We start from the raw sequence: 23,560 nt of genomic DNA, 5'->3' as shown, positions 1-23,560 counted from the left end.
CTCTCCATGGCAGTGGATGTGACTGGACATCTTCAACTGAATGGTTCATTCTTTGGGGCCCAGTAGGAATATCAAAATTGGGGGACACATTGAAGGGTAATCTCATGAAGTCCTTTAACACTGGAATTTACCCTCCATAAGTCCCAATGTTTTCGTTACTTAGGGCATGCACTGAAGGCTAACATAGACTACAGCCTTGCATGTATTAAAATCATTAGAGCCAAAGCTGACCATTCTTCTCTTTAATTTAATAGTTTGACATTTTTTTCTGCTGTGTTTCTGTTTTTCATTTGTTTAACCAAGTGTCAAGTCATTTACTCCCATCTAATTTTGTTTTACAGAAAACTGTGTCAGCCACACATCTCGGGTGGTTTCCTTGGAGATGTTCCTCCAACTAGTCCACCGAAGGACAATGTGAACTCGTCTCCTCAGCAGGTACGTGGAGATAATGTTTTAAACCATGCTCTAGTGTTTTAACGGGGGACTATATATATTATATGCTTTTAAGAATTACTAAGTGCAGATGTGAGTATACAAGCAATTCCTGTCGCGGGACAGACGTTTTAGAAAATATTTTCAACTAAAGGACACGGTCTAATACGTAACTTTTTATTTGGGGAATTCCAACCATTCACACTTAAGTGCTGTCATCTGCAGCATACAGTGGGTTTTAGATTTCTGGTTTTGGAGGGGTTCTGCATAAAAGATGAGATAATGTGCAATGTATTTGAGAAGTGAGACTTAGCAGCATGTATAAACGAACAGGGCACAATACAGTTGCATGTATAAGCTAACATGTGGCGTATTCATACAATTATGCTATCGGAGTACTGTGTTAGGAAAGCTGGACTTACTGGGATAGTTTTTATGTTAAGCTTGGAATATGCTGCTAGGCCTTACCTCAGAAAGATGACGACTCAAGTTCGTACTGGAGCCAATTTTGTTTGATGGGGTCTGACCTTTGAGGGTGTCTGGAGTTATACTACATTCCGAAGTGAAGATTTGTGGAGTGCACTGAGCATGGTGGACTTTGCCTTGAGGTGAATTTACTTTACTGTGTTCTTGTTAATAGCCAGTCTATTTCGGAGGGGGTAATTGAAGAAAGGTTCATATGGTGCTAGATAGGCTACTTAGTCTTCAGGTAGCAACGTTTTTTGGTTTTGTTTGGTGTAAAAAGACAGTGTGGGAGCCCCACAAGTAAGCTATTAAATAGTCTAATTTTCTTGTTGCAGTGAATTGATCAGGAACTTGGCCTTGTGCATTGAGATGCTGGGCGTAGGCTGTAAAAGCAGTAGATTCTATAAAGCAGTGTTTCCCTCACTGCAGGTTGCAGCCCAGTGTGTAGTGGGTCTTAAGTCAAAGCAGTAAATAAAGATGCCTTTAAATTCTGCATGCATCTTATCACATTTGCTGCGCTTTAAAGACAGCAAGCCAATGTTAGGCTACGTCTTTTGCTGGCTAATGTTTTTTAGCATGGGAACTTGTTTACAGACACCTCTCACTTCGCAGTCAGACAAAGAAAAGTAAAGTGAATTGTGTGACAGTCTTGCTGGGCTACACGAAGTGTGAAGGAAATGCTGTAACATTTCATTTTTTCATAACAGTGTAAGTACCTGTAAGTGAACTGTACACAGTAGTTAGGAAAGCAAAAATGAAGCACATTTTTTGCAGTTCTGACGTGATGGAAACAAAGATTTTAATAGGATCAAAATAAATCAAGACACTTTACTTGGTGATACATAAATATTCACTGAAACATGATGGTCGATGGCCTGTGTGGCTGTAGACACACATGCTTTGCATAAGTCTGCCCTCTAGTGTTGGGTCCTGAATGCTGCAAGTTGTTTTGTTCGAAGAATCTTTTCGAGTTAAGACATCGTGACTCCTCCTCTCAGTGATACTCGTCATGGGCATTGAGTCCTTTGCTAGATTTTCTCTCTGTCGTCGTGTTAGGATGTGTGTTCCTCTTGCGCCAGTATTTCCTCGCTCAGTCTATTCTCAATTGTTCTGTTCTGTCTTTCTTTCAGTGCCGGTATTGTGATTAGATTGATTTTTTTCTGTATATTTTGCGGTCTGTCTGAATTTCCAGACTTCCAATCTGACATTGAGAGCCAGCCAGTCACCTCCGCACAACCCATGAGTAGAACAGCCCCTACTCCCCATAGAAAGACTTTAAAGAAACCACAGAAGCAGGTTGCCAGACCGCCACTGCCTTTGGGCCATGGTCGGATCTGAAAATCACCTTCGGATGCCCCAGCCCCCGGCTCGGCACTGAAAACAACCAAGATGTTTTTGGCAGCGACCTTTGGCTCTGCAGCATCCCAGACAGCCTCTGGATCGAGACGATTCATCGACCTGAGTGCTTCGGCACAGAGCATGAAGCCCTCACTAATTTAGAGCCAACAGCTTCAACTCGACACAAAACTTCAGCGTTGAAAATTTCAGAACATAAGACTGTGTCTTCCAGAGACTCCAGTCATTCCTCCGAAGCAGCCTCACCAGTGGGGCCCACCTTAGACATAATGGATGCTGGTCAGCGCCAACTCCATATTCAAAAAGGAACAGGGAGAATAATTGCTTCCCCCCTTGTTCCAATCAAATGGAAGCTCACCTTTGAAGAGTCCTTGGATACTGCTCCTCCCCCTAAAAAGGCCTCCAAGGGCAACGCTCCAGTATAACCTCAGCCTTCACCACCACACTTGTCAGTGTTTCCTTTTACTCCTCAACCACCTTCCCAATCTCTTACACCACAGTTTTCACCACCACTTCAGGGAGATGATTTGGGTGACATGCCACAGGACAGAGACCCATGGGATTCATACGATCCAGATTCCATACTGCCAAGTGACCCTGACATATTGAACACGGCCATCACCACCTGAAGACACAACATCGTATCAGCAGGTCATAGCAAGGGCAACTGCATACCACAATGTCTAGCTGCACACTGGCCCTATTGAAGAGGATGTCCTCTTCGACACCCTCACTACCACATATAAATATTCAGTTTTTACCCATGTTGCTAGGCATGCTTAGACATGCCAGTGATATTTTAAAGAACTTGTAACGTCTTGGGTTATCACCCCAAGGGTGGATAAGAAATACAAAGCTGCACCCACAGACCCTCAAATCCCTTCTGACGCCATAGTCAGTACAGCATGAAAATGTGATAATAGTCAATCCACAGGAGACACAGCACCTTCTTGCTAAGGAAAGTAAAAAAAAAAAACTAGATGCAGTGGAAAAAAGGGTGCTTGCACAAGCTGCCAATCATTGGCGTGTCGCCAAATCACAGTCTCTTTTAGCCCGACATGACCGGGCCCAGTGGGACAAAATGGAGGATCTCGCATATCTCCCGGAGGAACATTGCAAAAATGCGCAATAGATAGTTTTAGAGGGTCAGACCATACCTAATAATTCTATTAGATGTGCAGCTGGTGCTGCAGATACCGCAGCATGGGGTATTGCTACTAGTATCATTGTACATAGCCACGCTGGGCTTGGGTGTTAAGGATTCAAGCCAGAAATACAGCAGACAGTCCTCAACATGCTATCTCATAGGGAACACTTATTTGGTCAAGAAGTAGACAACACCACAAACTCTTTAAAAAGACTCAGAGAGAGAAAAGGTTATGGGATCATTACTCACCACCACACAATGTGGTAATTTTGGTCTCCAACAATGCAGGGAAGGCTTCAAACCATCCTCTACAGAGCCTTCCACCTCTCAAAACAAACAGGGTTCCTATTTCTCCAATAGAGGTTCCTTTAGAGGATCCGTTACTTAAAGCTGCCGCCAGAATGCATGGACATTCTAAAAGAGACACATAACCCTACAACCAGACAGTGTTATGCTGCAAAATGGAAACGTTTTGGATGCTACTCTCAACCTAAACACATTGTCCCACTCAAAGCTTCAGTCCAATATACTGTTTATTTGCTACATTTACAGGAAGCAAATTTAGCATGCTCGTCATTTAGCAGCTATAGCTGCTTACCTCTAAAACACCCAACACATCTCTTTATTAAGACTTCCAGTTATTAAAGCCTTCATGAAAGGTCTCAAGTCATTCCACTGAGGATACTTCCAGTACAACCCTGGAACCTTAATGTTAATATTGTTCCTACTAGATTCGTGGTTTTCACCTTTGGAGCCCATGCATACATGCCCCTTACAATTCCTTTCATGGAAAGTGGCTTTAGTAGCTATCAGACACCTTAAGACATGTAAAGTGAGCTCCAGGCTCTAACCTTACAAGAACCATTTTTCCAAATACATAGAAATAGAGTGGTTCTTCGAATAAACCCTAAATTCCTTCCAAAAGTAGTTTCACAGTACCTTATCAGTCAATCACTTGAACTACCAGTCTTTTCCCACAGCCCAGAACTCTTCACACACTAGTTAAAAGGGCTCTCATGTATTATATTGACGGAACCAAACAGTGTAGGAAATCTAAACAACTTTTTGTAGCATTTTCAATGCCTCATAAAGGCAACCCAATATCAAAGAATTGGATAGTGAGATGGATAATCAAATTTATTCAGACTTGTTATTCTAACCCAAAACAGTTACCTGCTACCCCCAGAGCACACTCCACTAGGAAAAAGGATGCTTCTATGGTTTTTCTAGGTATCGTCCCAATAGCAGACATATGTAATGCAGCTACTTGTTGTACACCACATACTTTTACTAAACACTATTGTGTAGACGTTTTAGAGTGACAATAAGTCAGTGCTGGCCAGGCAGTGCTCAGAACACTTTTTCAAGCACCTCCTACAGGCTTTCAACCGCTTATTTGGAGAGACTGCTTTACAGTCTGTGTAAAGCATGTGTATCTACAGCCACACATGCTATCAAACGGAAAATGTTACTTACCCAGTAGGCAGCTGTTCGTGGCACGTAGTGGTGTAGATTCACATGTGCCAACCCTCCTCCCTGGACTCCTGTAGCTGTTGTAGTTGCATTGTCATATAGATAGTGTACATATGTAAATACACTGCATGGTCATCTTTCTCTTTACTCTCCATACACTCCTTACCTCACCCGCCTGCGGGAAAACAATCTAACAAGCCTGGCTGATGAAGGGTGTTACCCTGAAACCGGTCCCAGGATGCTTGTTTCCAGTCCAAGGAGGACTTGGCTTGGCAGTTCAGGCTGGACTGTTCCCATGGGTAACAGGGTCAAGACTGATTTTCATATGGCTGGGTCCAAATTGGAATGGCATAGGCAGCAAAAAAAAAATGGATTTAGGCCCAGATCTCTGTACTGGGGGTGAATGTTTGACATTGTTCAGCATTCCGTCCACTTGTTCTTTGAGATTTACATCATAGCCTTGGGACTCCATACTCATCCCAGATAAAGATGCTGGAAAACTAGAATTTGAAAGCTTGACACTCTACTGTCCCCAGTGAGGCTGATAGGAAGTTTAGTTAAAAGTAGCCTCTTATAATTAGAGATCCATGCCACACACTAAAGCTACAGTATCAGCTCCTAAGTTAATAAGGTACGCTTCTCAATATAAAGACGAGAGAATGATGTGAAACATAGTGACAAATATATGCAGCATCAGGCAATCTGTCTAGTAGTGCATGTGGGACTATAATCTGGTTCATGTGAATGGCTATTACGAACAGTCGAGTAGTGGTGAATGAATAGGGTTGAGTGTCCTGTCCTCCTCAAGGCGGTCAGAACATAATCTGTTGAAGCCAGTTGCCTGGATGTACTCACTTTGGATAGAGGTGCATGTATTTGACGCAATGTTTTTAGAAGCAATCCATAGATAAAGTTGTTGCTCCAGATCCTGTATTAACATATAAAGTATGTGCATTTCCATTAGGATTTGGAGCTAAGATATTTGCACCAAAACCCTGTGTGAATGGAGACTGGGGTTTGGTAACAAGCCCCCACGGGTGGTGCAAGGACTCATACACTCAGAGGCTACCTCTGGTCCTTCCAGCCTGGAACTTGATGTATGATGACATAGGCACAGCTGTTGTGGGGGCTTCATTCATGGAACCATGGAAGGAACAGACTTCTTACCCTTGTTTGCTCTTTGTTGGCACCTGAAGGCCTGAATATAAAAAGTGATCAAATTTGACCTATGGTGATTAATCTTCTTGCAATCCAGGCCATTGTTTTTTTTTTTTTTTTTGTTCACCGTGCCGCCTCAGACAGGACCCAACCATATGCAAATGAGTCTTATTCCTGCACCGATAAGAACAGTCCAATCTGAACTGCCAGGCCAGGTTCCTCCTGAACAGAACACAACCCCAGGCTGGTTTCAGCCTACTTGGGTCTCATCAGTGAAATATAGCTTGGTTTCAGTGGCACAGTGAACATGTAGCCCACGTCTGGGAATTCCGGTCAATCTTAGAGCATCACACTTAGGAATACAAGCAAGTGGTGGTTAGAATGCTCTAATTAATCTCAGTCACTGGTAGTTACTCAATGCCACATCCCAGTCCTTTGTTTGCCCAGCATGCCACCTCAGACAGGACCCAGTCATATGCAAATCAGTCTTGGTCCTGCTTCTGTAGAACAGTACAGCCTGAACTGTCCCATCTGAATCGGAGCACAAGAAAAACCCAGATCAGTTTTGACCCACTTAGGTCTTATCCGTGAAGTATAGCTTGGTTCCAGTATCACAGTGAAAAAAAACAAAAAAAGTGATTTTGTGAAATGCTTGAAGTAAACTCAACATCCCCTTGACCATGTTTCTGAGTGCTTGGGACCTGGACCACTTCTGTAGGTTGCTAAAGAAGCTCACAAGTCTCAGCACTACATTGTCATCCCACAATCTAAGGCTTCCTAACATTTAAGAGCCGAAGACGGAAAAATTTCAGACTCCCTGGCTGCCGCTATAACAGAAGACTTGGGCTTGATTCGTGAATTTAATATGTCCTCTCTATGGAAGGATCTTGTAAAGTTTATTTGAGAGCTGGACCATAAACTAAGGAAGGCGCATGGCTTGATCAGTTCGGCAACCTTGCAGGAGATCAAGTCTATGAGCAGGGCAAACTGTGCTAGAGGGTGGTAGTTTAAGCACTGCAATATTTATACAAGCATTTGCTATGCAATAGGTCTCGCATTTTCCTGAATTAAAGCTATTGGCGTTGTAAATTCATAACTGGACTTTTCTTGCCACATAAATTGGTCAACCCTGCTTCATAATTTAGTCTTTTCCTGCCATATAATTCCAGTGGCCCTGCATTTAACTAAAGCACGTCCGTTTACCTTCTTTCTCTATCTTGGAACACATGCCATTATCATATAAACCTTTATCAGAAATAAACTTTTGGCATTCAAGTGTAATGGTCAAAACAACCTAACAAAAATATAATTTGGGACAGATTGGAGGGTTTAGGGAAAGAGGGAATCGGGAGTAAAGATGGAGAGGACAAGTGGCGTAGGAACGGTGTCATGGGCCCTGGAGTAGGAAAGGAAAATGTTTGACTGCAATTTCTGTAGGAAAATACAGCAACAATTACAGTTGAGTGAGGTCCATGGGTCTCTGGGCCCCAGTGCCACTACACCTGTTGCTCCATTGATAACTAGGCCTCAGGAGAGAAGGCAGATGGGGCAGGAAAAGAGAAGTGAAAGAAATGCAACAGACAAAAGGAAGAAAGAGAAGGGGTCGCAAAGAAAGAAGGGAAAGAACGAGAAATAAAACATAACTAAGAAGAAATAGCGCAAACATGAGACAAAAGAATAGAGAAGGAAGCTAGCAAACAAAAGGTAAAGAGGAAAAAATAATAAAAAATGTGAAATGAAAGAGAAAAATTAACATTAGAAAAAAAGAGAGATGGTGAGAGAAAGAATCAGAGCCTGTATGTACTGACACATTTCCCACAGACACAGAATGGGAAAACCACTTTGACACTTCAGTCCCGACAGTAACGTGTGGCTTCCACACACAGACGGGAAAAAGAGGGATTTATAGTAAAACGTGAGAAGAAAGAAGAAAGATCTAAAAAAAAAAAAAAAAAAGTGAAGGACAGCAGGGGGCACTGCAGAACAGCAGGAGGTGCATTAGCAAAGCTGTATGTGAATCCCAATGCAACAATATTGGGGCCCTTCAGGTCAGGATTTGGGTTTTGACAGACCATGGTCCCGGCCCAGTGCTGGAATAACAAAGGCTGCGGGTGAGGAATGAGAAATGGAGCTCCGTGTTATTCCTGGTATTGGAATAATGGGGTGCTGCAGGTTAGGGTTGAGGTGCCATGACAGTTGCATGTGGGCTGCTGTACTGGAATAGTAAGGGGCGCACAAGGTCAGAAGTGAGGTACGTTATTGGAACTATGTGTGGAACCTAGTATTAGTGTGCCAGTATTGCCGATTGTTAGCCTGGAGGTGCCCTGGTGAAGCTGCGAGTGGAGCCCAGCATGGGAGTGGCATTGCCTCTGAACCACAGAAGCGAGTAGTCCTGAAAGGGGTGTGAGCCATAGTACTGAGAACACATGTGCACTGAATGTTAGAAATTATGTAATCTGGCGGAGCTGAGGTGGTTCCCATACACAGTGGTGTTGGATGTTAGACTTGAGGTGCACTGGTGAGTTGTTTTGCTTTTTTGGGCCCAGTATTGGCTTGATCTTGGGACTGATCTTGGGACTGAATATTAGAATATAGCTGCTGTAATGGAACTGTATGTGAGTGGAGTCCCAGTATAGGAAAGAAAGTGACCTCGTCGGGTAGAACTGAGATGCACTGATGGAGCTGCGCCAGAGGTCCTAGTACTGGAACGGCAGAGTGTACTGAATGTAAGAATTGAGGTGCTCTGCCAGACATCGTGTAGGAAGTTGGCTCTGTATGCACTATTTCAAAGTAAGGAATAGTATGCACAGAGTCCAAGGGTTCCCCTTAGAGGTAAGATAGTGGCAAAAAGAGATAATACTAATGCTCTATTTTGTGGTAGTGTGGTCGAGCAGTAGGCTTATCAAAGGAGTAGTGTTAAGCATTTGTTGTACATACACACAGGCAATAAATGAGGAACACACACTCGGAGACAATTCCAGGCCAATAGGTTTTTGTATAGAAAAATATATTTTCTTAGTTTATTTTAAGAACCACAGGTTCAAATTCTACATGTAATACTTTGCATGAAAGGTATTGCAGGTAAGTACTTTAGGAACTTTGAATAATCACAATAGCATATATACTTTTCAAATAAAACACATATAGCTATTTTAAAACTAGACACAGTGCAATTTTCACAGTTCCTAGGGGAGGTAAGTAATTGTTAGTTCTTGCAGGTAAGTAAACCACCTACGGGGTTCAAGTTTGGGTCCAAGGTAGCCCACCGTTGGGGGTTCAGAGCAACCCCAAAGTTACCACATCAGCAGCTCAGGGCCGGTCAGGTGCAGAGTTCAAAGTGGTGCCCAAAACACATAGGCTTCAATGGAGAAGGGGGTGCCCCGGTTCCAGTCTGCCAGCAGGTAAGTACCCGCGTCTTCGGAGGGCAGACCAGGGGGGTTTTGTAGGGCACCGGGGGGGACACAAGTTAGCACAGAAAGTACACCCTCAGCAGCACGGGGGCGGCCGGGTGCAGTGTGCAAACACGTCTGGTTTTTAATTGGAATCAATGGGAGACCAAGGGGTCTCTTCAGCGATGCAGGCAAGGGGGGCGCTCCTCGGGGTAGCCACCACCTGGGCAAGGGAGAGGGCCTCCTGGGGGTCACTCCTGCACTGGAGTTCCGATCCTTCAGGTCCTGGGGGCTGCGGGTGCAGGGTCTTTTCCAGGCGTCGGGATCTGAGAGTCAGGCAGTCGCGGTCAGGGGGAGCCTCGGGATTCCCTCTGCAGGCGTCGCTGTGGGAGCTCAGGGGGGGCAACTCTGGCTACTCAGTCTTGTAGTCGCCGGGGAGTCCTCCCTGAAGTGTTGTTTCTCCACAAGTTGAGCCGGGGGCGTCGGGTGCAGAGTAGCAAGTCTCACGCTTCCGGCGGGAAACGCAGTTGTCTTGAAGTTGCTTCTTTGAAACAAAGTTACAGTCTTGGGTGAACAGGGCCGCTGTTCTCGGGAGTTTCTTGGTCCTTTTAGAGCAGGGCAGTCCTCGGAGGTCGCTGGTCCTGGGGAAAGCATCGCTGGAGCAGTTTTCTTCCGAAGGGGGGAGACAGGCCGGTAGAGCTGGGGCCAAAGCAGTTGGTGTCTCCGTCTTCTCTGCAGGGTTTTTCAGCTCAGCAGTCCTCTTCTTCTGAGGTTGCAGGAATCGGAGTGCCTAGGTTCAGGGGAGCCCTTAAATACTAAATTTAAGTGTGTGTTTAGGTCTGGGGGGGTTAGTAGCCAATGGCTACTAGCCCTGAGGGTGGGTACACCCTCTTTGTGCCTCCTCCCAAGGGGAGGGGGGGGGGGGTCACATTCCTATCCCTATTGGGGGAATCCTCCATCTGCAAGATGGAGGATTTCTAAAAGTTAGTCACCTCAGCTCAGGACACCTTAGGGGCTGTCCTGACTGGCCAGTGACTCCTCCTTGTTATTCTCATTATTTCCTCCGGCCTTGCTGCCAAAAGTGGGGCCGTGGCCGGAGGGGTCGGGCAACTCCACTAGCTGGAGTGCCCTGTGGTGCTGTAACAAAGGGGGTGAGCCTTTGAGGTTCACCGCCAGGTGTTACAGTTCCTGCAGGGGGAGGTGTGAAGCACCTCCACCCAGTACAGGCTTTGTTACTAGCCACAGAGTGACAAAGGCACTCTCCCCATGTGGCCAGCAACATGTCTCGAGTGTGGCAGGCTGCTAAAACCAGTCAGCCTACACGGGTAGTTGGTTAAGGTTTCAGGGGGCACCTCTAAGGTGCCCTCTGGGGTGTATGTTACAATAAATTGTACACTGGCATCAGTGTGCATTTATTGTGCTGAGAAGTTTGATACCAAACTTCCCAGTTTTCAGTGTAGCCATTATGGTGCTGTGGAGTTCGTGTTTGACAGACTCCCAGACCATATACTCTTATGGCTACCCTGCACTTACAATGTCTAAGGTTTTGCTTAGACACTGTAGGGGCACAGTGCTCATGCACTGGTGCCCTCACCTATGGTATAGTGCACCCTGCCTTAGGGCTGTAAGGCCTGCTAGAGGGGTGACTTATCTATACTGCATAGGCAGTGTGAGGTTGGCATGGCACCCTGAGGGGAGTGCCATGTCGACTTACTCGTTTTGTCCTCACCAGCACACACAAGCTGGCAAGCAGTGTGTCTGTGCTGAGTGAGGGGTCCCCAGGGTGGCAGAAGATATGCTGCAGCCCTTAGAGACCTTCCCTGGCATCAGGGCCCTTGGTACCAGGGATAACAGTTACAAGGGTCTTACCTGGATGCCAGGGTGTGCCAATTGTGAAAACAAAAGTACAGGTTAGGGAAAGAACACTGGTGCTGGGGCCTGGTTAGCAGGCCTCAGCACACTTTCAAATCAAAACATAGCATCAGCAAAGGCAAAAAGTCAGGGGGTAACCATGCCAAGGAGGCATTTCCTTACACATCGTGTCTGGGGTTCCTGGCACGGTTGAGGGCTTGGAGTGTGTGAACTGAGGTGCACTGATGGAACTGTGCCCGAGGTCCCAGTACTGGAGCAGCAGAGTGTACTGACTGTGAGAACTGAGGTGCTCTTGCAATCAGCATGGTTCCTGCCACTGGTATTGCTGAGGGCTTGGAGTGTGTGAACTGTGGTGCACTTAATGGAGCTGTGTCTGAGGTCCCAGTACAGGAGCAGCAGAATGTACAGACGGCAAGAACTGAGGTGCTTTGGCAGACCGTGTGTAGGGTTCCTGGTAATGGCATGGCTGAGGACTTGGAGTGTGTGAAATTAGGTGCAATGATGGAGCTGCAAGTGGGATCCCCAGTATGGAGCAGAAGTGGGCACAGTCGCTAAGGATTGCGTAGTCCTGGTAGAGCCGGGTGCCTAGACTATAAGCAATTACAAGCGATCCTCTGCTCTTGCTCTCAGCACACCAACAGGCACACTTGGTAAAGAAAATCTGTGCCAAGGAAGGGCGGGTGCCAGGCAGCTGAGAGGGTGTGCAGAGAACCCACAAAGACCAAATGTGACCAAGATAATAGCCTGATTTATAGCCTTGTTTACAGCTAAGTTCAAAGGAAGAATGCTCTGCAAATTAAAAGGGAAGCTTCCCTGGACAACAGTAGGAAACAAAGTTAAAAAAAAAAAAAAAAAAGTTCCCTACAGGGCAGGTAAACAGGGCAAAACGTAATCATACAGTAGTTGGCCCCTGCACCTACACAGAAGAAGGAGGGAGAAAGAGACATGACCGACCATTAGCAAGTAAGGATTTTTAGATGACACTGAAACTAACAAATGAAATAGCTGGAAGGCCACAGAAGAAGTATACTTAAAAGTATACAAGAGGACAACCTCGATCATTCATGGAAAAACAAAGCTGACTTTGAGTGGTCAGCATTTTGACATCATCTTAAAGAAGCCATGATGGGCAGCTGCAAGGATGTTCATTTTCAGACTAGTTAGAAGTATGTGAAGATGTCTCATGGCCACACCAGCGAGGAGGAGAGATTCTGGTGAGGTGACTAGGATCTGTGACAAAGCGTTGTACCGTCTCGTTGGGCGCTTCCGGTTTGGTGTCATGTTCATGTTGGATGGCAAATCAGTGATAACTGATGGTGTGATGAAGGCCTGCAAGCGTCTTAATATAGAAGGCCCAGCTGCAAGAGTGGGAAAGTGGGAGACAAGTTCCACCATTGTAACTACCCAGAAGAACAATGGAAGCAACAAAAGACTAGAAGACCATGCAAGGACAGCGTAGGATGGAAAGGAGAGAAGTGCAAGTGGCCCAGTCTGCCTCAACAGAGTAAGTTGAATCTACTGTGACTAGGGGCTCTAAACTGTACATGTCGGTGCAGCTCTCTTCAGAAATGTTTGAGAACTTGTTCCAGTGCGCATACTCCTGGAAGCTGAGAGTAGAGGGCTCGATTTCTGCCAGCTTCATGCATTACGTATTAGAACACTGAAGTGATGGTTTAATGTCCTGGTTTGGGTTCGGTGTCAGTCTACTTAATGTATGGTGTTCCTTTCTGCCCTTGTAGGGGAGACCTTGCCCAGGGCCCATACATATGGGGGTTCTCGGATGCTGTCCACCATTTGTTGTGCCCTAAAGTGGACCCGATGGCAGTGAAATTGTGGTTGAGTGTTTTTTAATGGTGCTTGTCTTGGGGGTTGTTTTTTAGGACAAAACCGAGGAAAGTAGTATTAAGCTTTTAGTCTGAAAGATGTGCACAGGGATGAGTAGTTTCAAAGCTCATTCTTCTGAGATCCCTCCTAATAAAACTTTTAGTGACTATGCAACCTAAACTAGAACCAGAATAATGAATACTATGATGCTGAAACTCCCTCATGTGACATCCATAGATTTGTGACTAATCTCAATACTGTTACTGTTAGTACCAAGGTTAAATGTACCCATCTTAAGAAGGGCTTATCTACGACGGCTCCACCCTAAGGATAAGAAGATGTATTTCATTTGAACCAGACCTAGTTTTAGATTGCCTTGGGAGGGGTATTTGCAATGTTTGGGGACAGTTTTTCACTTTTTTCCTGTAAGAACTTTATGTGGACACGAACAAGTTCTGTTCGACAAGCCTTCCCAAAATAGCAGAATTTACAGCAGATCACCAGATGATAGGATGTAACGTGCTTCTAGATTGGCCCTGTCTGTGTGAGGCTGAATACGTGGATCAGTCCCTTCTGCGGGCCATGGCTGAAGTGATGGAAGGCCGTGTGACTGACCATCGGTCACGCTATAGAGAGGATAGCGCGACACTTGACACATTCCAATCTGGATTTTGCTGCGCTGGTTCGAATAATTCTTTTAAGCGGTATTCAGGTGTTCATGCGATGCCTTTTCAGTCTAGCCATCACACATTGTGCTGTGAGGTCACCCAGGGCGCCTTGTTAAGTCTCACCTTGTTTAACATACATCGGCACCCTCAGGGTCGTGTTGCCTCCCTTGGGCTTGGATTCTATTCTTATGAGGACGAGGATGGGCAAATATTGAGTCAAAATCAATACAGATCTTTCCTCACGGCGGTGGCCCACGGGTTAGCTACCAATGCCCTGAGCCTTAATGCAGCTAACGCAGTGGTCGGAGTCTTTTAAGAGACTTCCATGTGGTTGTCAGCTTGGTGGCCACATTCAGACCCTGTTTCTACACCCATGGACTGTGTATGTACTATGGATGTGACCTTGGACTCGGAGCTGTTTGGAGGCTCATATTAATAAACTGGCCTCCTCAAAATGCTTCAAGTTGTTTTGTGTGCGCGTGTGAAAACGCGGTCTGTCATTGTAAGACGAGGTTTCTTGGCCTGGTGCAACGTGTGCAGCTCGTGCGGAAGACGTCAGCGGGGCGGGTACTCCCCAGGTCAGCCAGGACATCTCAACATCTGCTCCGGCCAGCTGTTAGCACCGCGTTATTGCCACACGGTGATTGACAGGGCCGACCTGTTGGTGAAATAGTTCCACCCAGACACACCCGGTCCTCCACTGGCTTGCTGGTGGAGGCCCCTAGGCTTTCCAGAAAGCACGTAGGGGTGGCCGGGCCCGCGCATTATGGCCCAGAGGTGGAAGAAACGTCCACTTGTTTCCCAAATTGAATTAACCCATCCACCCTTTCGTATGTTACGTATAGCACACCTCTTGCTGTTTGTAACATTTTTTTTTCACTCGTCTGCTCTTTTTCTGTTAAGGCACTTAAATGCTTTCTAAAATATAAATACTTAATCCTGCCAGATTACCGGTGGATGAGATTAAAAAGAATGTGTGCGTACGAAGCTTTCCACCTAGAGCTGTTCAGCTTCCTTTACACCGAATACCCTCTGTGTGTCTTTACAAAAGGACATGCATTGGCAAAGCCAATCCGTCTCGCGCACATTAGGGGTCCTAGCTAAAATATCAATGGAAAGTCGCCAAGCCAAACGATTGTGATGATTCAGTCTGCTTTTGAGATGCAAAATGGTCCCTGATGCTTTGCAGTTTAGACTCTACATACGAGGTAGGATAACACCCCAGACAATGTAATACTCCTGTGAGGCGGAGTCAAAGCTCACGATCTGTATTAGTCAAATACTTAATACAAGTAGAATTTGTAGAGAGCTGCACTGAGCCTGAGCTGATACCGGTCTGTATCCGTTCGTACTTTCTAGTGTTTTGCTAATTAATTGTCTTTGCTGACGTGTTCGCCTCCAGCGCCATCTCGTGGTATGTAAGTGCGTTACCCTTCCCGAGTTGTGCGGGTACTTGTGTTGGTACTGCATGTTTCAGTTGTTTTAACTTGAAGTCTTTCCATACTGCCACGCCACCTATTTAAAGTGAGTTAGCCTTCTGTATCGTTTCTCCAATCTGCTTTTTTTCCTCACTGCTCTCTGCGAACTGATTATGAAATGAGCAGTTGACGTCTTGTTGGTGTTTCTTGGCTCCTGCTCCGATGCTGGTGTCAAGTGAAACATTAAATAAATGATATTGTTTACAAGGGTGTACATAAACGGTGAACATACTAACTTGTACCTTATTGAGTGTTGCTGTATAGAAATAATGTTCGTCTGTTCTGTTGCATTTATATACCTAGCGCCTATTACCCCGCTGAGGGGTGTTGAAGTGCTTGCCCACAAGGGCAGCAAGCTATATCAACAAGGGTGATCGGAAGAGCCATGGTAGTGTTGGAAGTTTTGTGTTGTGCGCGAGTAACCAGAGACAGATGGAGAGAGAGAGTATATCCACAGTTTTCATGGACTCGTCCCCCAGAGGCACTTTTAAAGCGCTCACAGAAGGCAGATGCATTAGAAGTCGTCTCAATTAATTTACAGACGTTTGTTGCTTTCAAACTGTAATATCAGTGCACACTGCAGACCCTAGAGGCTTTCTTCTAATTTTGTTTCTAAATATTTACTCATTTTATTTATTTACTTTGTAGCAGTCTCAATAGGTAGCAGCATTTGTGTCCACGGCATTTCCTTTTCAAGAAAATACTGTCACAGATGTTCATAAAATACAAATCGGAGGCACTCATCGCTTTGCAGTTAATGTCGGACAGCTCATGTGTTTTTTTGTTACAGTACTAATGACATTCCAGTTCGCTTCGAGTCTGTTAAAAATTGATAAAGCTCTTGAATGAGATTCAAGTCTCATTGTGACATAAAGTGTATTCAGCTTTTCTGTTGACTTCTGGTAATTTTGTTTATTTATTTTTCAACCAGAAACGAAGCCAGCCTTTAGAGCCCGCAGATCCTGTTACCCACAAAAAGTCAAGGATATCTCACTTCACTCCAAGACCCAAACCTGCTCTCAATGGGAAACTGAACTCTTCCAATGGGAAGGAGGTTCCCTCTTCCACGGCGCTGCCTTCGGATCCAGTCAGCTCCAGCTCTCAGTTGCCAGTGTTAGAGATGCTGCGGTCGCAGGACCCATTGTCAGATGTGAGCAATGACTCCAATCACAATGGCAGAGACTGTGAGAGCCAGGAAGCCATGGACCGGCTAAGCCACCCTGGGACAGCAGCCAGTGACCAGAACTGCACCTCAACACACGGGAAGACCAAGAGAAAATCTAAGAAGCACAAAGAAAAGGAGAAACAAAAAGACAAGAAAAGCGATGAGAAGCATAAAGAAAAACAGAACTGTGAATTAACGAAAGATTCCGTCTTAAAAATTGGCAGTGGACCAGAGGATACCTTAGGTACGCATCCACACTTACAGAATTATCATTTTTTCCCTTTTTCATATGATCTACTGTGCCAGAACCATACCTAAATATGTTTTGCCCGATGGGTTCTTTTGAATAACCCTTTCTACAAATACTAACTTTGTATCCCTGTTTGATTCATTTGTAAGAGGTTCTGGAATGAAGTCTCCAGGTGTTGAAGTGATGGATTCTAACGTTTTAAAGCTAATTCTTCTGTACATATCCATAGCATAGTGTGAAATCTACAGGCTCTTTGACCATCTCACTTGGGTTTCACAGAAGTCGGTCTTGTTTGGGGAGGAGACACCCCTGGCCTCCCGCTGTACAGTGCTAAGCCTGCAGTCTCCTGCTACCTCTGAACTCATATTTTCAGAGTTGAGTTCAGTACGAAGTTACTAGTCATTTGAGGGTGACAGCCTTCGCTTCACTGGTGGACAGTGCATCAGTGAACAAAGGTTTGTAAACGGTCTGAGATGACCTGTGCTCCTGTAGTTGTTCATTGCCAAATCAAAATTTGAATACCAAGTTTTGTGTTTCAAATGAGTTGTAAAGTAATTTTTAGAGTGCTACTGCAAGAAGCACTTTGTTCCACGAGCGCGGGCAATGTAAGAAAAATAAGCACGGCATAAATGTTGTTAAAAGATGAGCAGTCATCAGGCTGCACCGTACACCAGTTATAAGGAGAACTGAAGAACGAACAGCAGGGATGAAGGAGCCGGTCGGGCCCTGGATGTGCCGAAAGGCTGAGCCGTGGCTCTCCTCGTCTCATACTTTTCAATTGCAGAGAGTAGTTGTCATTACGGAAAGAATGTACACAGGCGCACCTTCCACAGTGGTAAAGGAGACACATGGTGTTGATGCCGTGTGTATTTCATCACTAAGTAAACCTTTCTGTTGAACTACCTTATCTTTCTGTGATTTCTACCCTGGATTGGAAGACTGCTTTGATACACCAACGTGACTACTAGCTCACTGTGGGGGCTTCTAGGATTAACGTACCTTGAAAGCCTTACTACTGAGCACCAAGGGAAGGCTGGTACAGATTTTAACAACTATGCAACTTCAATGCGTTGCTGCAGCAAGCAGGATGGGTTGGAGTCCTGGATTATGTGCCAGGAAGTGCAACATCTCTGGCAGTGGGTGGATCTGCGGAAGATGTTTTGGGTAGCCAGCCACCTTGTGAGGGTCCCTGAATGTCACAGTGGATGAGCTGAGCAGATGTCTCTCCATTTGAGGTGGCACAGGGTATCAGTGGGGGGCATGCAATGCTTAGATCTGGTCAGCTGAGTCAAAGTGTTCAGTGCCATTGTTTTTGCATGTTGAAGTTTCCTTCAAAATGGTCATTGGCAGATGCATTTTATCTGCATTGGGCAGTGAATCTCCAGTACCTTTTTTCTGCCTGCCGCTACCTCTCCTGTCTTGAGTTCTGAAGAAAGTTGGGACAGATGAGGCCCACGTTCTCTTAATAGCTCTGGACTGGGCAAGAGCACCAGAGGATTTACCTCCGATCTAATCCCCCCCCCCTCTTTGGGAAAACACTGTGTCTCAGCAGCAGGGAACAGTCCCTCACCATAATCTCTGCAACCTACAATGCCATGCATGGAGACTTAGTGGTGACTGTTAAACTGTTTTGACTTGCAATTTGCAGTGATAGAAGTCATTCCTGCTGCTGGACACCCTTCCACAAAGTCAGTCTATGCTGGGCCCTGGGATAAGTTTGTGGCCTGGAGTAGGTTAAGTCATCATAGAACTCTGCAGGCCAAACTCTGTTGTTTGTTTTGTCATTTGCCTGGTAAGACCTTACATGGGGCACATTTATGGGATACTTGTCTGTCCTTTCGGCCTCTTTATGTTTACATGTCAATCACCACATGTGATTGGTTTTCTGAAAGGAGCTAATAAATATGTGACCTCTGGAGCCATTTGCCATGCCTCAATTGGACTTTAGTCTAGTCCCGGCTTTGCTTATACACAGTTGCTCTCTATGGCTTCTGACAAGATCGTCTTTCTAATTGCCATCGCTTCTGCAAGTCTACACCACTCTCTTCCCCGACAAATTGATGCAGTAGCCTTAGGTCATTTTCGTGCCAAAGGTATGATCACCTTCCCATGTTGCTCATTCAGTTACCCTGCTGATACTATTTGCTCCTCAACACTCCTTGAAAGAGGAGAGGTGCCATCGGCATGACGATAAGAGATTTGTGTTTCCATTGTGGACAAAAAAGTGTTGTATGGCTGGATGACCAACCCTCAGCTGTATTCTTTGAGACCAAGAAAGGCAAGGTGGTACAAAAGAGAACTTTTTTGAGGTGGGTGGTCCCCTGAATACAAATCTGCTATAATCTGGCAAAGAACAACCTGCCAGAAGGCCTGTATGGTGGGTCCACTAGGGCCTAGGCTGTTACGATGGCATGGGTGTCATTGCACACATTCACTAAACATTACTGCCTTGACAACCAGATCGAAGAGGAGGAGGGTCATTTTGCCTGCTTGTTACTGCATGATCTCCAGATTTGAGTCCATTCCTCAAACCCTCAGCCTTTAGGAAGTATAACTTTGATTTGTCTATTGTAAAGTGGGGAATCTGCTGTTGGAAGTATCTGTCAGAAGAACAAGTTATCTTTGCAAATGCTCACACTAGTGGATAGTCTAACCACAGATTCATCACTGCTCTCCCATCTCCCCATTCAGTGACATTCAGAGTTCTGTTTTGACACACTGTCTATTGCAATATGTTCGAAATGCAATGTGTTTGAGGGTAAAAAGAAAAAGGTTAAGAATCTGATGTCCGTGCCCAGAAGTGGCACACTTAATCTGCAGCTCTGTTCATTCTCTTCTGGGGAAGTATGAAGGCACTTGGGCCATATGGGGCTACCTGCTGGTGCACGGGGAACACTGCCAGAAATTGTCTCTGGATCTAGCCTGGCACCTGGGAGTATCGAAAATGGGAGGAATCTGATGTTATCCATCAGAAGGAGCATTAGCCAGCGTTCCTGCACTTTTCTGACTGAAAACAGTGCCACTTGTGTGGTTGAACCTAGTGCTCGATATAAAAACAGACTAACCCAGAGATCATGGAAAGACCACAATGATGCTGCATTGACTTCATATGTTCCTCTCCCAAACAATAGACAAAGCCTTACAATTATGGGAAAACGGGGTGGTGGTAGGAAGTTTGTGGATTCCAGAGACTTTCACTCAAAGAAATGTTAGGAAAATGTGTGACAGACAAAATTTAATCTTTGCGCAGGTTTAGTAGGTTTCTCTTGGTGGCAGCCCTGTCTAAGCCAAAGTATCCCAGCTGTTGACATCCCCAGAATAGGTCAATTTTCAAAGTGAAATGTTGATGTCTCCGCGTTGCATTTTTGGGCCTTTCCTGTTGCAGGCTACAGGCCCATCCACATACAAGTGGGTACCATTTTTTATTGGAAGACGTTGTGGGGCACAGATGAGTAGAATTTTTATTATCAATTGTTTACTTCATTTTTGGCTTCCAATTGCAAACTAGTGTGCAAGAAACAAATATTCCTAAACTCAATATCTTGGGCACATTAAAATAAATGTACAGGATTTTTTTATATCCATTTTTCATTTGTTAGATTTAACCAAATGAAATGAAGCTTTGTTGGTACACAATGAAACACTATCAGAAGCTGCAGCTCAGTTCTTGGCTCTGGCTACTGCCTGCTTTTATTCCTGCCACCGAAAGGGTCTGTCAGTTGTAACACTATGTTCGATGGCATGTGTAGCTGTAGAGTCACATACTTTGCATAAGTCCGCGATCTAGCGTTAAGCTCTGAGTGTTACAAGTTGTTTTTCTTAAAAGAAAGTTTTCGAGTCACGAGATCGAGTGACTCCTCCTCTCCGTGATACTGAGCATGGGCATCTTGTCCTTTGTTAGATTGCAGCTCTCTCGGTACAGAGTCAAAAATGTAAACAGTTTCAGTCCTGGAAAAACGTATCAATTTCAGAGCCAATACTTTCGGTTTGAGCTAAGCACTCAGTGTTTATATATCAAGTTGTACAATGTCGTAAATGGAGTTATGTGTACGGTGGTGTTAAGTTCAAATTCTACCCTTATGGATAAGAGTAAATAAAACACAGAGACAAAAAAACGAATAAATATTTGGAATAAGAAAGACAATAATTTTCCTCAGTGATCAGTTGATTTTTTCATGTAGGATATATATTTATACCTATGTATGTATCCCCTCTGTATATCTATAATGTTATATTGTGATTTGGCCCAGATACAGCGCGGTTCTCTTCCAGGGGATCCTCATCAATAGTCATAAACATTGAATATTCCTGCCCTTGTGCGGGGACCCCGGAGCATATATAAAATACACACATATAAAGTATGAAATATGCACGAAAAATATATGTTCGGTGGCATGTGTAGCTGCAGATACACATGCTGTGCATAGTCCGCCGTCTGGTGTTGGGTCGGAGTGTTACAAGTTGTTTTTCTTCGAAGAAGTCTTTTCGAGTCACGAGACCGAGGGACTCCTCCTCCTTTGTTTCCATTGCGCATGGGTGTCGACTCCATCTTAGATTGCTTTTTTTCCGCCATCGGTTTCGGACGTGTTCCTTTTCGCTCCGGGTTTCGGGACGGAAAGATAGTCAGAACTTCGGAAAACTACGTCGGTATTGTTTCGTTCGGTATCGGGTTAGATAGAATCGACGCCGAATCGTGAAGAGCTCCGGTAGCCCTTCGGGGTAATTTCGACCCCCGTCGGGGCCTGGTCGGCCCGACCGCGTGTAACATCGACACCGATGGAACGGACCCCGTTCCGATTCTGTCCTAAATGCCATAGTAAATATCCATATACAGACCAACATTTGGTCTGTAACTTGTGCCTGTCGCCCGAGCACAAGGAAGAAACGTGTGAGGCCTGTCGTGCGTTTCGGTCCCGAAAGACGCTCCGTGACCGAAGAGCCAGAAGGTTGCAAATGGCGTCCACGCCGACAGGACAACGAGGGTTCGAGGAACAAGGAGAAGAAGAGGAAGCCTTCTCCATCCATCAATCGGACTCGGAGTAGTTCGACGTCGAAGAAACCGTGAGTAAGACGTCGAAACAAGCACCACACGGGAAAACAGACAAGGCCCAGGGGACGCCACTGCCAACAGGCCATGGCTCAACCCATAAAATAGGTGACCGTCCATCGGCACCGAAAAAGGGCGAACTGGTGCCGAGATTGTCCGACTCGGGTCGATACACAGGCACGCAGCAATCTCGGGACCGAGAAAGTGCTGCCGAAAAGGGTCGACGCCGAGACAGCGGAACCGAAGCTGCTCGACGCAGAGACAGCGGCACCGAGGATGATCGACGCCGAGAAAGCTCGACTACAAAAAAAGAGAAAATTCTCCTCGGAGCCGAAAACAAGCAAAGACACAGTTTCGGTGCCAAAACGCCCAGCAACCGAACCGACTGCCAGCTCGTTTTCAGAGGAACAATCACTGTCCTCTCAAATGCGCAAACACAGATTTGAAGAAGAGTTACAAACCACTGACGTAGACCACACCCAGAAGCGGATCTTCATACAGAGTGGGACAGGGAAGATCAGCACTCTTCCCCCAATCAGGAGGAAAAGGAGACTTGAGTTCCAAACACAAGAACAAACACCACAAGCAAAAGTGGTGAAGAAAGTAACTCCACCACCCTCTCCTCCACCTGTTAACTCATACATCACCGGCACAAACACCGTCACATTCACCAGCTCATACCACCATGAGCCAAGATGACCAGGACGCTTGGGACCTATATGACGCCCCAGTATCAGACAATAGTCCTGAGTCGTACCCTACCAAGCCCTCACCACCTGAGGACAGCACAGCGTATGCACAGGTGGTAGCTAGGGCAGCAGAGTTCCATAACGTGTCGTTACACTCAGAACCTGTCGAGGATGACTTCCTTTTCAACACCCTCTCCTCCACCCATAGCACCTATCAAAGCCTGCCTATGCTTCCGGGAATGCTAAGGCACACAAAACAGATCTTTAAAGAACCTGTCAAAAGCAGAGCGATAACTCCACGGGTGGAGAAAAAATATAAAGCACCGCCCACGGACCCTGCTTTTATCACATCACAACTGCCACCAGATTCAGTTGTAGTAGGGGCAGCTCGCAAGAGAGCCAACTCGCACACATCAGGCGACGCCCCACCTCCGGACAAAGAGAGCCGCAAGTTCGACGCAGCTGGAAAAAGGGTTGCTGTACAAGCTGCAAACCAGTGGCGCATCGCGAACTCTCGGGCGCTCCTAGCGCGATATGACAGAGCCCATTGGGATGAGATGCAGCATCTCATCGAGCATCTACCCAAAGAATTACAGAAACGGGCAAAACAAGTAGTTGAGGGACAAAATATCTCTAATAACCAAATACGCTCCTCTATGGATGCAGCGGATACAGCTGCAAGAACAATAAATACCGTGGTAACCATCGGTTTAAACCCGAGATACAACAGGCAGTGCTCAATATTCCGTTCAACGAACAACAATTGTTTGGACCCGATGTGGACACGGCAATTGAGAAATTGAAAAAGGACACTGACACGGCCAAGGCCATGGGCGCACTCTATTCCCCGCAGGGCAGAGGCACTTTTGGCACATTTCGCAGAACACCCTTCAGAGGGGGGTTTCGGGGTCAAGCCACACAAGCCAGCACCTCACAATCCACACCGTCTACCTACCAGGGACAGTACCAAAGGGGAGGCTTTCGGGGCCAGTACAGAGGGGGACAATTCCCTAGAAACCGGGGAAAATTTCAAGGTCCCAAAACCCCTACAACCAAACAGTGACTCACATGTCACTCAACCCCTTCACACAACACCAGTGGGGGGGGAAGACTAAGCCAATTTTACAAAGCTTGGGAGGAGATAACA

The 23,560-nt window shown here is 45.7% G+C and overlaps 1 protein-coding gene across 3 annotated transcripts in view; it reads left to right on the top strand.

Annotated features, from left to right (window-relative positions):
- ELL (elongation factor for RNA polymerase II) overlaps nucleotides 1–23,560 on the top strand; it is a 214,234-nt gene that overhangs the window by 110,952 nt on the left and 79,722 nt on the right. For all 3 annotated transcript variants that reach the window (XM_069217897.1, XM_069217899.1, XM_069217898.1), the window contains exons 7-8: nucleotides 342–435; nucleotides 16,194–16,671. In XM_069217897.1, the coding sequence (XP_069073998.1) occupies nucleotides 342–435; nucleotides 16,194–16,671 (572 nt within the window). The remainder of the gene's footprint in view (nucleotides 1–341; nucleotides 436–16,193; nucleotides 16,672–23,560) is intronic.

This window comes from Pleurodeles waltl, chromosome 12 (assembly GCF_031143425.1).
Source record: "Pleurodeles waltl isolate 20211129_DDA chromosome 12, aPleWal1.hap1.20221129, whole genome shotgun sequence".
NCBI classification, from domain to species: domain Eukaryota; kingdom Metazoa; phylum Chordata; class Amphibia; order Caudata; family Salamandridae; genus Pleurodeles; species Pleurodeles waltl.
The sequence above is the reverse complement of the archived record's forward strand: the minus strand, read 5'-3'. Positions and strand labels throughout refer to the sequence as shown.